Here is a 15,599-nt window from a genome sequence, read left to right as displayed (position 1 = left end):
CTCAGTTTCCTCCACAACTTTGGTTGTTGCTCTAAAATAGCTGGCTAAGAAGATTTAAAGATTATATAAATAAGAGTACAATCTAAGAATACCTATATGATCTAAAGCTTGATCCAACATGCTGTATTTTTACATGCCTTTTGTAATATCTGCACTCTTTTGGTTAAAGTGTGTCTTCTGTATATTCATGATATGTTTAACCGCATGCAAAAACCACACTGAAAATCTAAAGACTTTAGTTTGTTGCAATTGAAAGAATAAACCTCTACCAAATTACTCTCTTAAAATAACAGTGAAAAACAAAAACAGTGACATGATGCACAAATGCATTTTGCCGTGTTAATCACTTAGTAAAAAAGCACACATTCAAACAAAGTTCTGGTCGGTGATGAAAATTTTGATTGACAGAACTCATTCTGTGTATTATAATCTCCTTTTACTTGCTAGAAGTGACTGAAATAAAGGGTTCCCTTGTAGAGGTGGTAAAAGTACAGAATTTTGTTCTTAAGTAGAAATACTACTGCTAAAAAAAAACTCCAGTAAAAACTGAATTACTGATTCAACTTCTTTTCTCAAGTAAAATTAAAAAACAAACAAACAAATACAGGCTCTGAAATGTACTCAAAGTATGAAAGTAAAAATAGCTCTTTGGAGGATTTTTTTTTATTTCTGTCCAAAGCTGACTGAACCTTCTGCTATATTAACATAATGACAAAATAATATCAGTAGATGGAAAACTTTAACATTTTTTTAGTCCAATTATAGAAAAATATTTTCTCTTACCTAGATTGTTTTTCTAAACAGGAAAATGTGTGCAGTCGGGGGTTAATGTGAGAGGTTGGAGAACCCTAAAATTGGTTGCAATACCTCAGTGAGTGGAAAACAATCATAACTCACATTTGGCATGTCTGCTGTGGCAGACGGTGAGGAGTGGAGAAAGATTGGACCCGAATGCAGTCACTGATAACGGACTTGAATTGAGAGTAAGCCTTTATTACGGCAGAGCAGAATACAAACAAAAGCAAAGGGTGGCAATGAGTAAGCTAGCAAAACCTAAACTGGGAGAAACCTAAAAAAAAAAAAGAATAAGGACACTAAAGCCCTGCAACATGGGAAATGCAGTTTGCAGACAATCCAGCAACAAACAGGACGACAAAGGGCTTAAATACACAGAGGGATAATGAGGGAATGAGACAGAGGAGGAGGAGAAATCACACACAACGAGACCGGGGAAATAAAACTGAAAACACTAACATAGCACACGAGACTGTAAAAGTGAAACAGGAAACAGGCACAGAGGCACAGAGGCACAGACTTGACACTGAAACCAGGAAAAACACAGACATGAAAACAACTCGATCAGATGTGAAACAAGGAACACAGGGGAAGCACATAGACAGACATCAAGAGACAAGAAACTAAATAACAATGAAATCAAAGACTATTAATAATTCAGAAAACAAAACACTGGATCATTGACCCAGGACTGTGACAACAATAATTGGTGCACAGTGGCACAGTGAGATTGTCTAAGTGTACAGGCTGTGATAGCTGCTCTTTGTGGATGTGCACAACTGAATTCAACCAGATGTCAGGAGATGTGTCATGGTTGTCCTGGCTGATTTCCTCTACACTGACAGTACACTGTTTATCCTGGCTTTTTTCAGATGGTATAAAGTTGGAAGGTGGAATTCGGTGAATGGATCTCAGCATCATCAGCTAAAATTCAGATGACTCTTACGCTTGATGCAACCCAACTGTGACCATGAAACCACAGCCACTGTGCACCAGTCACACACTGTTCCTAAAGAGCAGTGTGTTCTTCACTTTTCACAGTACAACAAACTAACCTGTTTATCCTGCACTAACCTGCAGCGAGGTTTTCACGCAACCTTTAGATAATAAAGTTATTCTACCTCAGTTTGTTTCACAGCATGTTTCACAACATTAAAAAGCATAATGTCACATGTACAAAAACATCTGATTCAAGAACCTGAGGACTTACATGTAAGCTTTAAATTTCCAGTTTATCAGATACCGCTGAGCAGTCGTTACCTTTGAATCTAACCTCTCTTCTTCCTCTCCTGTCCTGTCTTTCTTATCTTTCTCCATCTCTGAGTGAAGTTGGCTCTCTTTCTTTTCTCTCCCTGTGAAATACAGCAGCTGGACCTTTAGCTAGCAACACACTTTGAAACAAACTGCACACAAACACTTTGTGTGTTTGTGATGTTTGTTGAGCTGAGAGGAAAGTTGCATTGGAAATTAACTGACACTTAAAAACAGGGTGGCTGTAGCTCAGGTGGCAGAGCAGGTCAGCCACTAATCAGAAAATCGGTGGTTCGATCCCAGGTTGCCTCCTGGCTGCATGCCAGGAGGGCAAGATACTAACCCCATGTTTCCCTACTGGTGGTGATCAGAGGGCCCGGTGGCGCCAGTGTCCGGCAGCCTCGCCTCTGTCAGTGCGCCCCAGGGCAGCTGTGGCTACAACGTAGCTTGCCATTGCCTGTGTGTGAATGACTAAATGTAGTGTAAAGCGCTTTGGGGTCCTTAGGGACTGAGTAAATCGCTATACAAATGCAGGCCATTTACCATTTAAAAACAATCACTTTTAATCCCTGACTTTGACACATGTCGTCTTTTTTTTTTTTATTCATCCACTGGTGATTAATAAACAAACAAAGGTCCGCAGTGACGAGATAATAACTCCCCCCCCGAATGCATTACAGCCAAAGTAATGAGCCTGTTTTGAAAACGTAATAAGTAGAAAGTACAGATATTTGTTTGAAACTGTAGGGAGTAAAACTAAAAAGTAGTCAGAAAAATCAGTTTCCTTGACATCTGCCGTTGCCTGTTGTTCAGAATGCTGACATCTGTTTCCTGTTGGGTTAGGATGATAAAAACAATGCTTATGCTATTGTCACAAGTAAATGCTATAATGTCAAGTTCCATGTGTCTCTCACTGGCGACTGACAGCACACAGCATATGAGATGAAGGAGGGGTGGTGAATCCCACAGCTGGTGTGAGATCCAGTTCATCCTCTGTGATTCCAGGCGGAGGAGTGAAACGAAAGCGCTGAATGAGGGAGGTGAAGAAGAGGAAGAGCTCCATCTTAGCCAGACCTTCTCCGAGACACATCCTGCGACCTGCAAATGCAAAGAGTTTACACTCATTTAAACGAATCATGTCTGCGCTAGTGAGAATTTTCTCAGAAAAGCCTGACAAAGTTGTCATACCTGCAGAAAAGGGCATGAAGGCATCGCTCCTGACAAATTGACCCTTTTTGTCCAGAAAATGTGAAGGGTTAAAAGTGTGTGGGCTCTCCCATTCACTCTCATCATACAGGACAGAGGTGAGAAGGGGAAACACAATAGTTCCCTGTGGGAAACAGAAGATTTCTCATGTAGATGTACATCTACAGAACTAGTTCAGGTTATCAGAAGTGAATCAAGATGTTAAAATATATTTAGGTACAGCAGCTGACCTTTTTGATAAAGTATCCCTTGAAAGTGACATCTTGGCTAGTTTGGTGAGGAACAGACATGGGGACAATATTCGCCAGTCTCTGAGTCTCGTGAATGACTGCATCAGTGTACGGCAGGTTTTTCCGGTCATCTACACAAACTTGTCGGCTTCCTACTACCCGGCTCAGCTCCTCGTGGACCTGCTCTGCAGAGACAAAATAAAGAAACAAATTTGTCCACATTAGTTTTAACAGATCAGCTAAAATGTGTAAAAAAAAAAAAAAATAAAAAAAAAATTATACACAGAATATTGTTATGGTGCACATTGTTTGCATATGAAATGCTGTGTATTTATTTACCACTGACTGGTAGTGGTGGTGGTTTTTTTGCCTTTTCCCTCTGATATCACCTGCTGACATGTCAGTAAACCCATAACTGAAGTCATTGGTCTTGTAGCCCAACAGGACACTGAACTCTATATACGTATTTATGTGTTATCACCTTATATAAATATCAACTATGTGTGTTGGAAAGGCTGTCGACTGTGTTCGAGAGCCCCCTTGTGGCGAGAGAGTTGAACTATTGAGAACATGGTCCAGAGCATGTAGGTTAAGCTAACACATAGCAAGAGGCACCTTGTAAACTGACTCAACAGTGGACGTCTAGGCATAGTGTGAGTTGTGTGCGTCTCTAAAGAACTGTGAGTAGACATCTTGATTGAATCCTTATTATAATCAGCATTCTGTATATGTTTTGTTTACAGACCACACATATGGGCTCAAATTGTGGGCATAAATATTTTGTACTCTTAAATCAAATGTGTAGTTGTGAACTGAGTTTTGTAAGTGTGTAAGTGTGTTTGTAAAAAAGATTTGTGTTTGTAAAAAAATATTTACACAGTTACAAATTTTTTTGTTAAGGTCTGGTTACAACGGTGGCCCTAAGAAGCCAAACAGACTGCAACTTACACCAGCAATAAGAAAAACGTTGCAAAAGCACACAAAACAACGGAAATAGGAAAAACGACATCGAAAATAGGAGGAAAAAAAACACAAGGGAAGTGTTTCTGGGGAGACAACCTGACGGACCAGTTGCAGGAACCGAAAAATGGTGTGTTTTATCATGATTCATATAATACTGCTGACGTATTTTCAGACTAATAGTTAGGCTAACACACTTACCTCTCATCTTTTCTTTCCTCACAAAACCGATAGATCCTTCATTTCTTTTAAGTGTGTCCCAGCGCAATTCTTAGCATAATTTGGTTCCTGCAACTGGTCCGTCGGGTTATTGTCTCCCCAGAAACACTTCTCTTGTGCTTTTGTTAATCTGTTTTTTCCTATTTCCGTTGTCGTTTTTCCTATTTCCGTTGTTTTTTGTGTGCTTTTGCAGCGTTTTTCTTGTTGCTGGTGTTTTCTTAAGTTGCAGTCCGTTTGGCCTCTCAGGCCCACCGTAGAGGTTACAGATACAAAGCAAAAAACTGCGTATTAAACTCTACACTTAAGTTCCCTGGCTATGTGTGACTTTCTTCTTATGAGTATGAATTTTGTCCCAGTTTTTCTGCCTTTCACCTGATTGGTCAATGTCGTGTCAATCATAAATTTAACAATCCAGTCAGAGAATAGATGGGTTTGGGGTGCTTTGCTGAGCTTCAGGTCCTGGAAGGGTAATGCAGTTTGAAGCTGGAGGATCTCTATATGAATATCCTAAGCTAGGTTCCTTAACTTTTGGTAGCTACTGAAAGGATAAAGTTGTGCTATACCAGAAATACCATTATTACTTTAGTATTGAGCCCATACACACAGACCCCACCTACAAGTTGTACACCATCCCTGTAAGCCTGTGGTTACATCACGGTGCTGTTGTGTTAAAGAATAACAGTAAATAAGGAATAACCTTATTTGTGCGTCCTGTGTGTTCTGACCGACACCCCAAGGTGAACACCATTGTTATTCACCCAACGCCTATACAGTCCTGGGTGAAACCCAAATTAACAGTGTGGTATTTCTTATCACCCACATTCTTTTGAGGTGAGACTTGCATGTCTTGTCCAGTTCCTTACCCTGTATGTGTGGGTATTTAGCCATTAACAGCAAACCCCATCTCAGTGTGGCTGCTGTGGTGTCAGTGCCAGCAGCAAACAGGTTGCTCACTGTGAATGTCAAGTTCTCCTCATTATAGTGAGTATCCAAAACACGGGAGTCCTAAAAGAAGTAACACTCACATTGCTTATTGCTATCAATCCTAAAGTGTAAATAATATTATCATAATTAAAAAAAAAACAAAAAACACACATAGTCTTACTTCTTCTTTCTGTTTCCGAATCAGAAAACAGTCCACAAGCCCTCGGCACAGTCCAGGCTCCAGAGTCTCTTTCAGATGATTAATTAAATTCTTTATATCTCTGACATTCATCTCAACATTTTTTAACACCACCTGGCGATTTTTTATCCAACCGAACAGCCGAGGAAACATGTTATAAAGCTGCAGGAGAAAAAAAAAAAAAACTTAAACAAAGCTTATTCCAAGTAAATACACTGAATTATTAGAAATAAAATTAAATAAATTTTACTTTGTCAAATGACACATGTTATAGTTTAAATATTAAAAAACAAGATTAAAGTCCACACATTATTATTACACATTGTTTCACCAAATCCTGGTTTTCATTTTTATGAAAGCAGCGATGACTTGACCTATTTTAAAATTCCCCTCACAGAAATAATTTAAATCAAAAATAACAAAGTTACTGTTGCTGTGCATCTAAAGATATCTGATATTTTCAAGTAGCTTTACCATCTAATTCCTTAATGACTATCAGTGCATATTGTGTCATATATATATTTTATTGTATCTCATGATTAAGAATTACTGCCTTTGCATCAATGAGCATTAATAACAATAATAAAAATTTAAAAAAAAAAGATTGTGAAAAAGCAAATAGTCAGATTTCCAATGCACCACAGAGCCAGATTTGCTAATGGTAGCGCTACAGCTTTGGCTCTAGCCTGTGTTTCTTCACTGAATGTTTAGAGCCTTGTTATTGTAGGGAGTTGTGTATGCCTTCCAGAGAGCCATATCGATGGGGACTTTAGCCCCTGGGATCCCTGTTCAGCCAGGCAGGTCACGAGGTGGAGGCCGGACAACAATCGGCAAAGTCAGATAAGACAGACATGAGATGGATCAGTTATCAGGCCATCCTGACTCCCCGAAAAGCCTTCAGTTGATCCAAAATGCTACAGCGAGAGTATTGACTGCAAGCATATTTCTCCCATATTCGCTTGTCTTCACTGGCTTCCTGTTAAATCCAAAGTTGAATTTAAAATCCTTTCACTTACAAAGTCTTGAACAATCAGGCCCAGTCTAATCTTATAGACCTCATAGGACCACATAGCACTGCTGGTTTACTTGTGGGACCTAGAGTATTCAAAAGTAGAATGGGAGCCTAAGATACGAAGCATGTAGTAAACATCAGGTCATGAGGTCTGTTTGTTGTTGCTAATTTAATTTAATTTATAAGATTTTAGTCTCACAGAATTTTCTACTTCCATATATGAATGTATGTGATCGTGGCCAACTTCACCAACTCATCGAATCTGTCAAAAAGCCAACCTGGACTGATGCAGAACCTGAGACACATATGGTTCGATTGGCTCGCTTCACCATGTTTTTGAATACAGGGTCACCGTAGTCAAATCTGCTTCCGTACACAATAGAGGAGATAATGTTGGCTGTTGCATAATTTATTGGAAGAGCTGTATCAAAAGCATTTCCTGTAAAATTGATACACAAGAAAAAAAAAATCTAAAATAAATAAATCCATACATGGGCTAACAGACATGCACAATATAACATTTAGAGGTGTGCTAATTTAAAAAAAAATCATTTAAATTGCAGTTCATGGTTCATGTACTTTTGCCATACCTTTATGATCTTCAATCACTTGAATCAGATAACCACACTCCTCCAGGATTTTACCCTGAGTAAGTCTTTTGCCCATCCCAAAGTCTTTGAGGGTGGTGAGGGCAAAACGTCTCAGCTCTTTCCACGATTCTCCATTTGCAAACAAAATTCCTACAAAACATAAAATCCTTTATTTTAAAAACTCAATTAACTGATTTTTATGACATGGAAATAGAAACATGCTGACAAGGCTTAAACCACCAGTAAGGAAGGGCTGAAAACAATGAGTATTTTTAAATTTTTAAACTTTTGAAGTAGTTTTTGTTTTTGAATATATCACATTTTGTACCCCCCAAAAAGTCGATTCTGTTCATCTGGATGTAGTGTTTTTACTAAATTACAGTACATTTGCATTTGTCTTTTTTTCCCCTAAATAGTTTAAAATTGTACATGTGACTCTATTGTATTGAAATTAGCACCGCTGACTAAAAATGTCAGATTCATGATCATTGGTCAATGAACATTATTTATAAAGCTGGGGAATCTTGCAGTCAGCTGAGACTGTAGAAGTCACTTGGATGAGTGACAAAACGTTTATCCCACAGAAAACGCTGTCGAGATGAACAGGATCAACTTTTTGGGATTTCCTTACCTGGACGATTGAAGCAATTTCATAATAAAAGTGCTGTATTGCATAGTTTACTACACAAACAGGGTCACATCCTCACGGAAGACATTCAACATTAAAGGAATATGTAGCACTAAACTTTTTTTTAAACTCTGGATGGAGAGGAAACCTGTATTTCATGAAGTCATGTGAGTCACAGCAGCTATAAGTGCTGTTAGTTATTTCTGAGAAGCCAGGTATCATATGTTGACCGGACTATTTGTGATAGTAAAATGAAACAGAATAAATGGTATTATGAAAGAATTTCATACCATGACCTCTGTTCAGGTCCTTAAATATCGGGGAGACGTTGCGCTCTCCAAACTCCACTGCATAGTTAACCAGTGCCTCTCTGACTGCTTCGTACCCAGCCAAGACCACAACCTTGTTGGTTCCTAAATAAACTGTAAATACTGACCCATATGTCTTTGAAAGCTGGAAGAATAAAAATTAAGCAAAAGACAACTGAAATAGCATTAAATACATTGCAATCTTTCATTAAAGCTGCTCCTTTTGAACGAGAAGACGGCCTAATTTACCTCATGCAGAGTTTTGTAGGGTCTCTTGAGGTCAATTTGCAACAGGTTGCCTAGCAGAGGCAGAGGTCTCGGTCCTGGGGGTTCCTTCCCTCTTTCCTTAGAAATGTAACTGACAGATAGGAGATAAAGAACAAGCAAGAGAACAGCAGCAGCCAGCACAGTGGTGGAACTGGAGAAGTTAAAATCTACAAAAAGTGCCATCTCCGTCTGGTGTCAGTGGTTTTTCTCTGTGTTACTTATGTGAAAACTGCTAGAGCTTCCTTGTAGGGACTCCCATGATAGGTTTAGCATCCATGTTCCCGCCCCTGAGATGCATATCTCATCTGTGCATTAGGTAACTCCCCCAGTGATTTAATTACAGGAACTTGTTTTGCCAGAGCAAGTGAGAGCTGCCTCACCCTTCAAAAAGCCACAGCTATGTTTTTTTAGGGTCAGCAATGTTTCAGTTACCGGGTTGCTATTTATCACACAGAGACATGTAGAAGATTGAGGTCTGTTAGGCGCCACCTCTGTCCCCTGGGGCTCCACCTTGTTTATGCTCATGGTGGCTTTTGGAACATTTTAACACAGTTATCTGATTAAAAAAAACATATCGCTTGCTGTGTGATACAGCTCATCCTTCCTTTGGGATTAATAAAGTATGCTGATTCTGATCTAAGTTTGGGGAGTGGAATTCTAATATTTAATTAGTTTGTCGCATAACAATAAGTAAGTAGCAGATACATCCAAACAGTTCATGTGTGGCAGCTTGTTAATGAGGCTCATACAAATATGGTCACTAAAGGCTCCAGAAGACTAACCTGGTGGAGGTCAAAATGCTTACTTGGAAACTAAAGAAGGACCTTACAGTGGTCTCCATTATCCAAATTCTGCTGCATATATATATTCATTCCTCTATGAGGATTGTCACGTGACTCTCCAAACAGGCTGCTGGACATCAGGATGTGCAAACATTAAATTATAAATGTAGCAGGGAAGGAGTATTTCCAGGATTTCTGAAATGGGATGGAACAGGGTGAGCAAGAATGAGAATACGTAATCGGAAATAAAATCAACACAGAAAACAATAGGCATCATTTTCAGGCTCATGTGTAGCCCTGTGGTCTTTAATAATTTTAATTAGTTATATATTGTTGGGTAGTTTGAGTTATAACAATGCAATTAATCTAAAAAGAATAAAAAATAAATAAAAACTTCAAAATAAATGGAACAAAGAGCAAAACATAGCGTAAAAGTTTGAAGTAGCATAAGATTAAAAAAAAAAAAGAAAATACTTAAAGTACTTCATGAATACTCGATTACATTCCTACTGGTCTGTCGCTGCTCTCCTCCAGTGGTGTTGGGCATCGTAAAACACTCGAACACCTGGTGCTATCCACTCTCTCACTCTAGCCTACCTCAGTTCTCCTGCTTCTCTGTGCAGGTATGCCATGATGTCCAGCTTTAGGTTGGCTTAGATTTACATAAACCCATTTCTAACATACATTTGTTTTGTGTGCATTTTGTTTTGGGGTTTTTTGTGGGGCCTAAAGGGAAAGTTAGCTTTCTGGGGATGATGTGGTTGCCCATCCTTGTCTGTCACAGTGTGTTGTTGTTGACCTCTTAATCCAGGAAGAGGTCAACAACAAAATAAACTCAAAACCCTTCACCACTTACCTCTGGTGGCAAAACCATTCAGGACAAATGCTGAACAAACTGAAATATAAAAACAGGATCCCACACTGGGCTTTGCATCCTTTTGCATAGAGCATTATTTAATTTAAAAAGAGTAGCGATACATTTAGAGTTGACAAAGTCAGTCCCATGGCATGGTACAGTACAGTACACAATTACAATGATGTAAATTCCCTTTTTAAATTTGATACACCACATTTCAGCGTTAAACATTCTTCAATATCAGCAGCGCAAACCTTTTAAATGTTTATCATTTTTCTACTTGTCTAACAATGCTGTTATTTCAAGTCACACACATAATGAAAGAGGATTTGTGCAAATACACAGAAATTATAATGTAAAAACCTTTGAAAACCTCTAAGCAACACATCTGTGGGGTTTTTAGGAATATCAGTTTCTTGTTTAGCATAAAGAAAGCACTGCGGATAATATCAAGCTGTTAATACAGCTGTCAGAGAGCTTTTTGTGTGTAAGACGGTATACATTCATTTCATTTCTCGGAAGTGTTTCTTTGAGGACAGGAATGTCAAGTAAAGGACTCGGTGTGGTTATCCCAGATTGTAACAGCAGGATACTGAGTAAGAATTCGTTTTTGGAGACATTAAAAGTCTTCAATCTGTTTTGCAGACTCTGGGATGAATCCAGGAAGTGGGCTCCCATTTTATCTGTCGCTGTCTTTACACATGCACAGGTGCAGCATGTGAATTGCACAGCTGATGGAAAAAAACAATAAAAGGTCATTGCAGTCTCGGTGTTCTAGGCCAATTTTAATTGAAAGACTTTGAGTTTCACCAGAACAATGGCACGAGTAAAATCTCCAGCGTCACTTTGTGGGTTTTTTCTTTTTTTATATAAACAGCTTCGACGTAAGCACTGAAGCTGATATCCACATAGTAACACACTGTTCCTGTACTTTTGTTGGGCAGAAAACTGAATAGTTACCTCACAGGAGCTGAAAATTGAGATGTAGTAAATGCTCTAAGAAGAGACTAAATGTACCCTGTGGATTAATCCTCAGTCTGGACGGCCTTCTATTGTTCACTAGCAGCTCTCTGCTCTCCCAGTTTCGTGCATTTTGCAAGTCCTATTTTAGGCATGCATCCATTAATGATTCCAAAACAGGCTTTAAATGAGTAAATGGTTTTAGTACCATGAACACATCGCATTATGTACATCTGGCAACAACATTAAGAGGCTCTTAAGGAAAAAAACAAAAACAGTCCTTCTTCATAAGGGTGACATAAAGAAACAGGAACCCTCATTTGTTAGATAAGGCTCAAAGGTGTGCGACAGTTACACAATAAAATCAACTGGAGTGGTCCGTTCTCTTGCAATGATTGACAGTCACCGAAATAAAGCACACATTTTTGAACACACACAAAAAGTAATAAAAATCATAAATAACAAAATGACAGACTGTACACTCAATTAAAACACACAAATAATCCCTGTCACACACATTTCATAGTAGTGGTAGTATCTATTGAGTGATGCAGTTTTCTTTGTTTGACCTCGCTAAAAAGAGTCAGTGTAATCGTGTCGTAATCAGAATCAGTTCTTCTACTTTTAAACAACAGCAAATGGCATGAGTGACCAAAGAAAGACACATCCGGGTGATACAATAAAAGAAACGCTGAAGTTGGTTTTTTGCCACTGACCCGCAGAGTGTGTGTTCGTGTTCAAGGTTAAAAACGGCGCTGGAGACGAACTGTGTTCTCCTCTCCACGCCTGGCGATGTAACCGAGGCAAGTCCCTGCGTAAGGGCCGTGTGCACGTAGTGTAGGAAATGGGCGATGGGATGGACAGATTCTTCACCTAGTTCCTCTCGCTCTGTGTGCAGTGCTGAAACTGGGCAAAGCTAAGGAACACCTGCTCCAGTGATATCTGACTCACGCAGTAGTCTTCAATGTGGTATTTCTCTTTGGCTGCCTCCAAAGTGCCAAACACCTAGATGGGAGTTGAGAAAGAGAGGACATGGAAAAGTGAAGATCACATTTAATACCTTTAATTTGCACACAGTTAAGCAGACAAAAAAAAGAAATCTACTTTTTCATGCACATCCAAATACTGGTTAGCTTTTATATATACATTTTTTTGTTTTTCAGTATTTTCCCAGGCATTTTGTGCACCATGTATCACAGCATGTTTGTATGTTAAAGTTATGATATGAATACAGACTTTAAAATTAAAACACGGCAATCAAGACGTGGAAAATGTCAAGTTGAAACCTTGATCAAGTTACAAGAGGACTAGAAAAAACTGACTTAAACAATGTAGTTACTATTTTGTCCAATAGAGGGAGATATAACACAGCACAAGTGCAGGGACTTATTTTTTTATTTGTGAGCGATCTACTTCAAAGTTGACTCACAGATGACTAAAAACAATAATAAAAATTTTTAAAAAAGGACAAAAATAAATATAATTTCCATCATTTGTGCATTCATCTTTTTTTCAGTTATCCAGGGATAGGTCAGGGGTAAACGTAAGAAAATAGAACATAATACGATCAATTAAAGTATAGACAAACAGATGCTGGGTAAAAGAACAAAAGTAACTGTACCTGTGCCCAGGTTAGTGTTTTGTCAGTCAAATGGTAATGCACCATTCCCTGGTGTTCATCCTTGAGCTGACTTCCTGTTGTGGAAGAAAACTGACAGTTACATTTGCTTTGTTATTCTTTTACTTTGAAAATAATAGCTTAATCTGATGAGCTTATCGTCCCACTTGAGTGTTTCAGTAAACTGTAAATGTGCCGCTTGTGTGTTGTTTACCCTTTTGGAATATTTCGGTTTGACCGCATTGGTCAAATACAGACTCATTAAAAGGATTTAAAAGGCTTCACCACGAAGAAAAGGAACTTCATTGTATAGTTTATTAACAGTAAGGTCTTTGGATATTATGGCTTCTGTCTTTTGAGAAAGAATAGCATACATTTTTGTTATTGGATATAGTCATAACACCACCAAGTGGCAGCAAACAGCCACAACAGGTAGAATTTCCTCAACATGCAATGCCATGCTTGAAGCTTAAGATATATATAATTATTTATGATCTTGGTATTTTCAATCCCTGAGAACTTACTTCTAGTAACTCACATTTTTTATGAGAAGTATTTATAGTTAGATTTAGAAATATTGAAACAACTCTTCTATCACGAGGCTCTGACCTGGGAAGGTGCTTTCAATGAAGTCTTTAAATAGCAGCAGGTCGCTGTCCTCCAGTTCAGCTTCTACATGGACTTTAGCCAGCAGCGTGTAGCCGCTGCCAAACTTGCTCTTTAGATGTTGGGGACTCCCGAGGCACTTGAACTGACCGTTGACCATCACTGCCAGCCTGGTGCACAGGGCCTCACACTCCTCCATACTGATGAACGAACATATCGGTGGGAAAGTTAGGTAGGTGTAAGCTTAACTAGATGGAGCAAATCAGCTGCTATCTACCATATTCTTTAGCATGTACCTATGAGAAGTGATGATTATAGCCTTGCCAGACTCCCGTGTGCGTGTAACAGCGTCCCACAGCAGCCTCCTGGCAACGGGGTCCATCCCAGTCGAAGGTTCATCGAGGAAGATGACAGGAGGCCCACCAATCAGAGCCATTCCTGCGCTCAGCTTCCGCTTATTACCGCCGCTGCATATGTGCATTACGCCACATTATTAGAAAAACCTTTTCAAGCATTCTTCAGGATAACATGTGTATCCTCCCTCCACCAAAGAGCTACCTACCTGTAGCTGCGGACCAGTTTATCAGCATGAGGCTCCAACAGCAGCGAGCGCAGGACATTCTCCACGCAGCCAGACACGTACTTCTCTGGGATTCCTCTGAGTCGGGCGTACATACTCAGAGTTTCTCTTCCTGTCATGTGGTCCAATACTGCATCAAACTGAGGACAGTACCCTATGCGCTGCTGCACCTGTTATACAGAGATAAATCTTCTTTTTAAATATTTGTGTGTGTTGAAAGCAGTGTAGTTCGCCACTCTAGACTTTGTGGATTCTCCCATCTCCCTCCCTCTTACCTTCTTAATGTCTCTCCGGATGCTGTATCCATCAATGAAGGCATCTCCAGACGTGACGCTCTCATCGCCTGTCAACATCTTGAAAGTCGTGGTCTTTCCTGCTCCATTGAAGCCCAGCAGGCCGAAACACTCCCCTTTTCCTACAGCGAGAGACAGCCTGTCCACAGCCAGGAGACTCTCCCCGCTGCTGTACACCTGTGAAGAGGAGATAACAGTTTTACATGTATTTCAAAATTGGGACACTCAGTCCAAGTATTTAAAAAATAAGTCAAGACCTTTGCAAATAAGCAAAATACAGCTAAGCCACTTACTTTGCTGAGCTCCTGCAGAATGAGGGGGCTACCAACCATAGACTCTACTATCGGCTGGCACTCCAGGACCCGCTTCCTCTCATCGGCAACATCTCGGTCCTCTGGGAGCAGTGCTGTTGCCATGGGTACCTAAAAAACACACCAAAAAATGACATGATATCCACCTGATATTAAAAGGGATCATACTGTACAGATAATTGCATTTCTATGCACACAGTTTCTATGTGAAATAGCTTTCTATGTGCCATTTTGGATAAGACAAGTCCGTTTTAGGTCAGTTACACTGCAGAAACATGTTTCAACTGATTCCCTTAAAAAGAGCATATAGGGTCTTAGGATTTGGTAAGTAGCTATTTTAGGAAACATTGTGCAGCTGTCTTTGCAGTGTGCATCGCTGACATGAGTGGGTCTGTGGGAAACACAACAAAACAATCATTTTAGAGCTGGACCTTCAGAATAACATGCCCATTAATAAAATACTGGCATTATAAGAGAGATGGACAATGGACACCTCGCCATGGTTTAATCTGACCTTTAGCTGAGTGACCTAAAAACAATCTGAAACTGAGCATTTAAAGCAGTCTGAAGCTATAGATGATCAGTATGAGCAAAAACCCATAGTGGCCATAATTAATATATGCATTTATCATTGTAGCAGCGTAAATATGGCAATTTGAGCACAGTCAGTGCTTTCTTACAACAAGCTTCATTCACGTGGCTTTGTCTATGCGTAAGCCCTTTCAATATCTGGCCCAAGGATTCTTTTTCAGGTAGGTTGGAGGAGCCATGTATCAAACTACCAAACTTCTAATTAGTAAAGGTCACGCTCTCTCTTCTGAGCCTCAGCTGCACCCAATACTAATAATATTATCTCCATGGACCACCACAATAGCCATGCATAGTGTCACAGTGCACCCTTGAGAAATTCCGCATGCGCACCACTTCACAAATTCAAACGTAAGCATTAAATATTAAAAATAGAATGTTTTCTGCGATCATTAGTCATAACCCTGACCCGTATA

At 39.5% G+C, this 15,599-nt stretch overlaps 2 protein-coding genes across 3 annotated transcripts in view; both read right to left on the bottom strand.

Annotated features, from left to right (window-relative positions):
* Positions 1 to 10,884, bottom strand: part of LOC102307971 (cytochrome P450 2K1-like) — a 40,272-nt gene extending 29,388 nt beyond the window's left edge. Inside the window, 9 exon segments of the mRNA XM_042228624.1 lie at positions 2,960 to 3,144; positions 3,235 to 3,376; positions 3,483 to 3,667; positions 5,525 to 5,666; positions 5,767 to 5,946; positions 7,075 to 7,235; positions 7,387 to 7,536; positions 8,305 to 8,467; positions 8,572 to 10,884. Of these exon segments, the coding sequence (XP_042084558.1) occupies positions 2,960 to 3,144; positions 3,235 to 3,376; positions 3,483 to 3,667; positions 5,525 to 5,666; positions 5,767 to 5,946; positions 7,075 to 7,235; positions 7,387 to 7,536; positions 8,305 to 8,467; positions 8,572 to 8,772 (1,509 nt within the window). The 5' untranslated portion in view covers positions 8,773 to 10,884.
* Positions 10,885 to 11,096: 212 nt separating this feature from the next.
* Positions 11,097 to 15,599, bottom strand: part of abca3b (ATP-binding cassette, sub-family A (ABC1), member 3b) — a 33,462-nt gene continuing 28,959 nt past the window's right edge. For both annotated transcript variants that reach the window (XM_042228615.1, XM_042228616.1), the window contains exons 25-31: positions 14,578 to 14,706; positions 14,267 to 14,461; positions 13,974 to 14,161; positions 13,708 to 13,878; positions 13,415 to 13,611; positions 12,809 to 12,882; positions 11,097 to 12,192 (exon numbers count right to left, since the gene is read on the bottom strand). In XM_042228615.1, the coding sequence (XP_042084549.1) occupies positions 12,061 to 12,192; positions 12,809 to 12,882; positions 13,415 to 13,611; positions 13,708 to 13,878; positions 13,974 to 14,161; positions 14,267 to 14,461; positions 14,578 to 14,706 (1,086 nt within the window). In that variant the 3' untranslated portion in view covers positions 11,097 to 12,060. The remainder of the gene's footprint in view (positions 12,193 to 12,808; positions 12,883 to 13,414; positions 13,612 to 13,707; positions 13,879 to 13,973; positions 14,162 to 14,266; positions 14,462 to 14,577; positions 14,707 to 15,599) is intronic.

Source organism: Haplochromis burtoni, unplaced genomic scaffold (assembly GCF_018398535.1).
Source record: "Haplochromis burtoni strain Fernald_Lab_line unplaced genomic scaffold, NCSU_Asbu1 Contig_336, whole genome shotgun sequence".
NCBI lineage: Eukaryota > Metazoa > Chordata > Actinopteri > Cichliformes > Cichlidae > Haplochromis > Haplochromis burtoni.
This window is presented reverse-complemented; position numbering and strand designations above follow the sequence as displayed.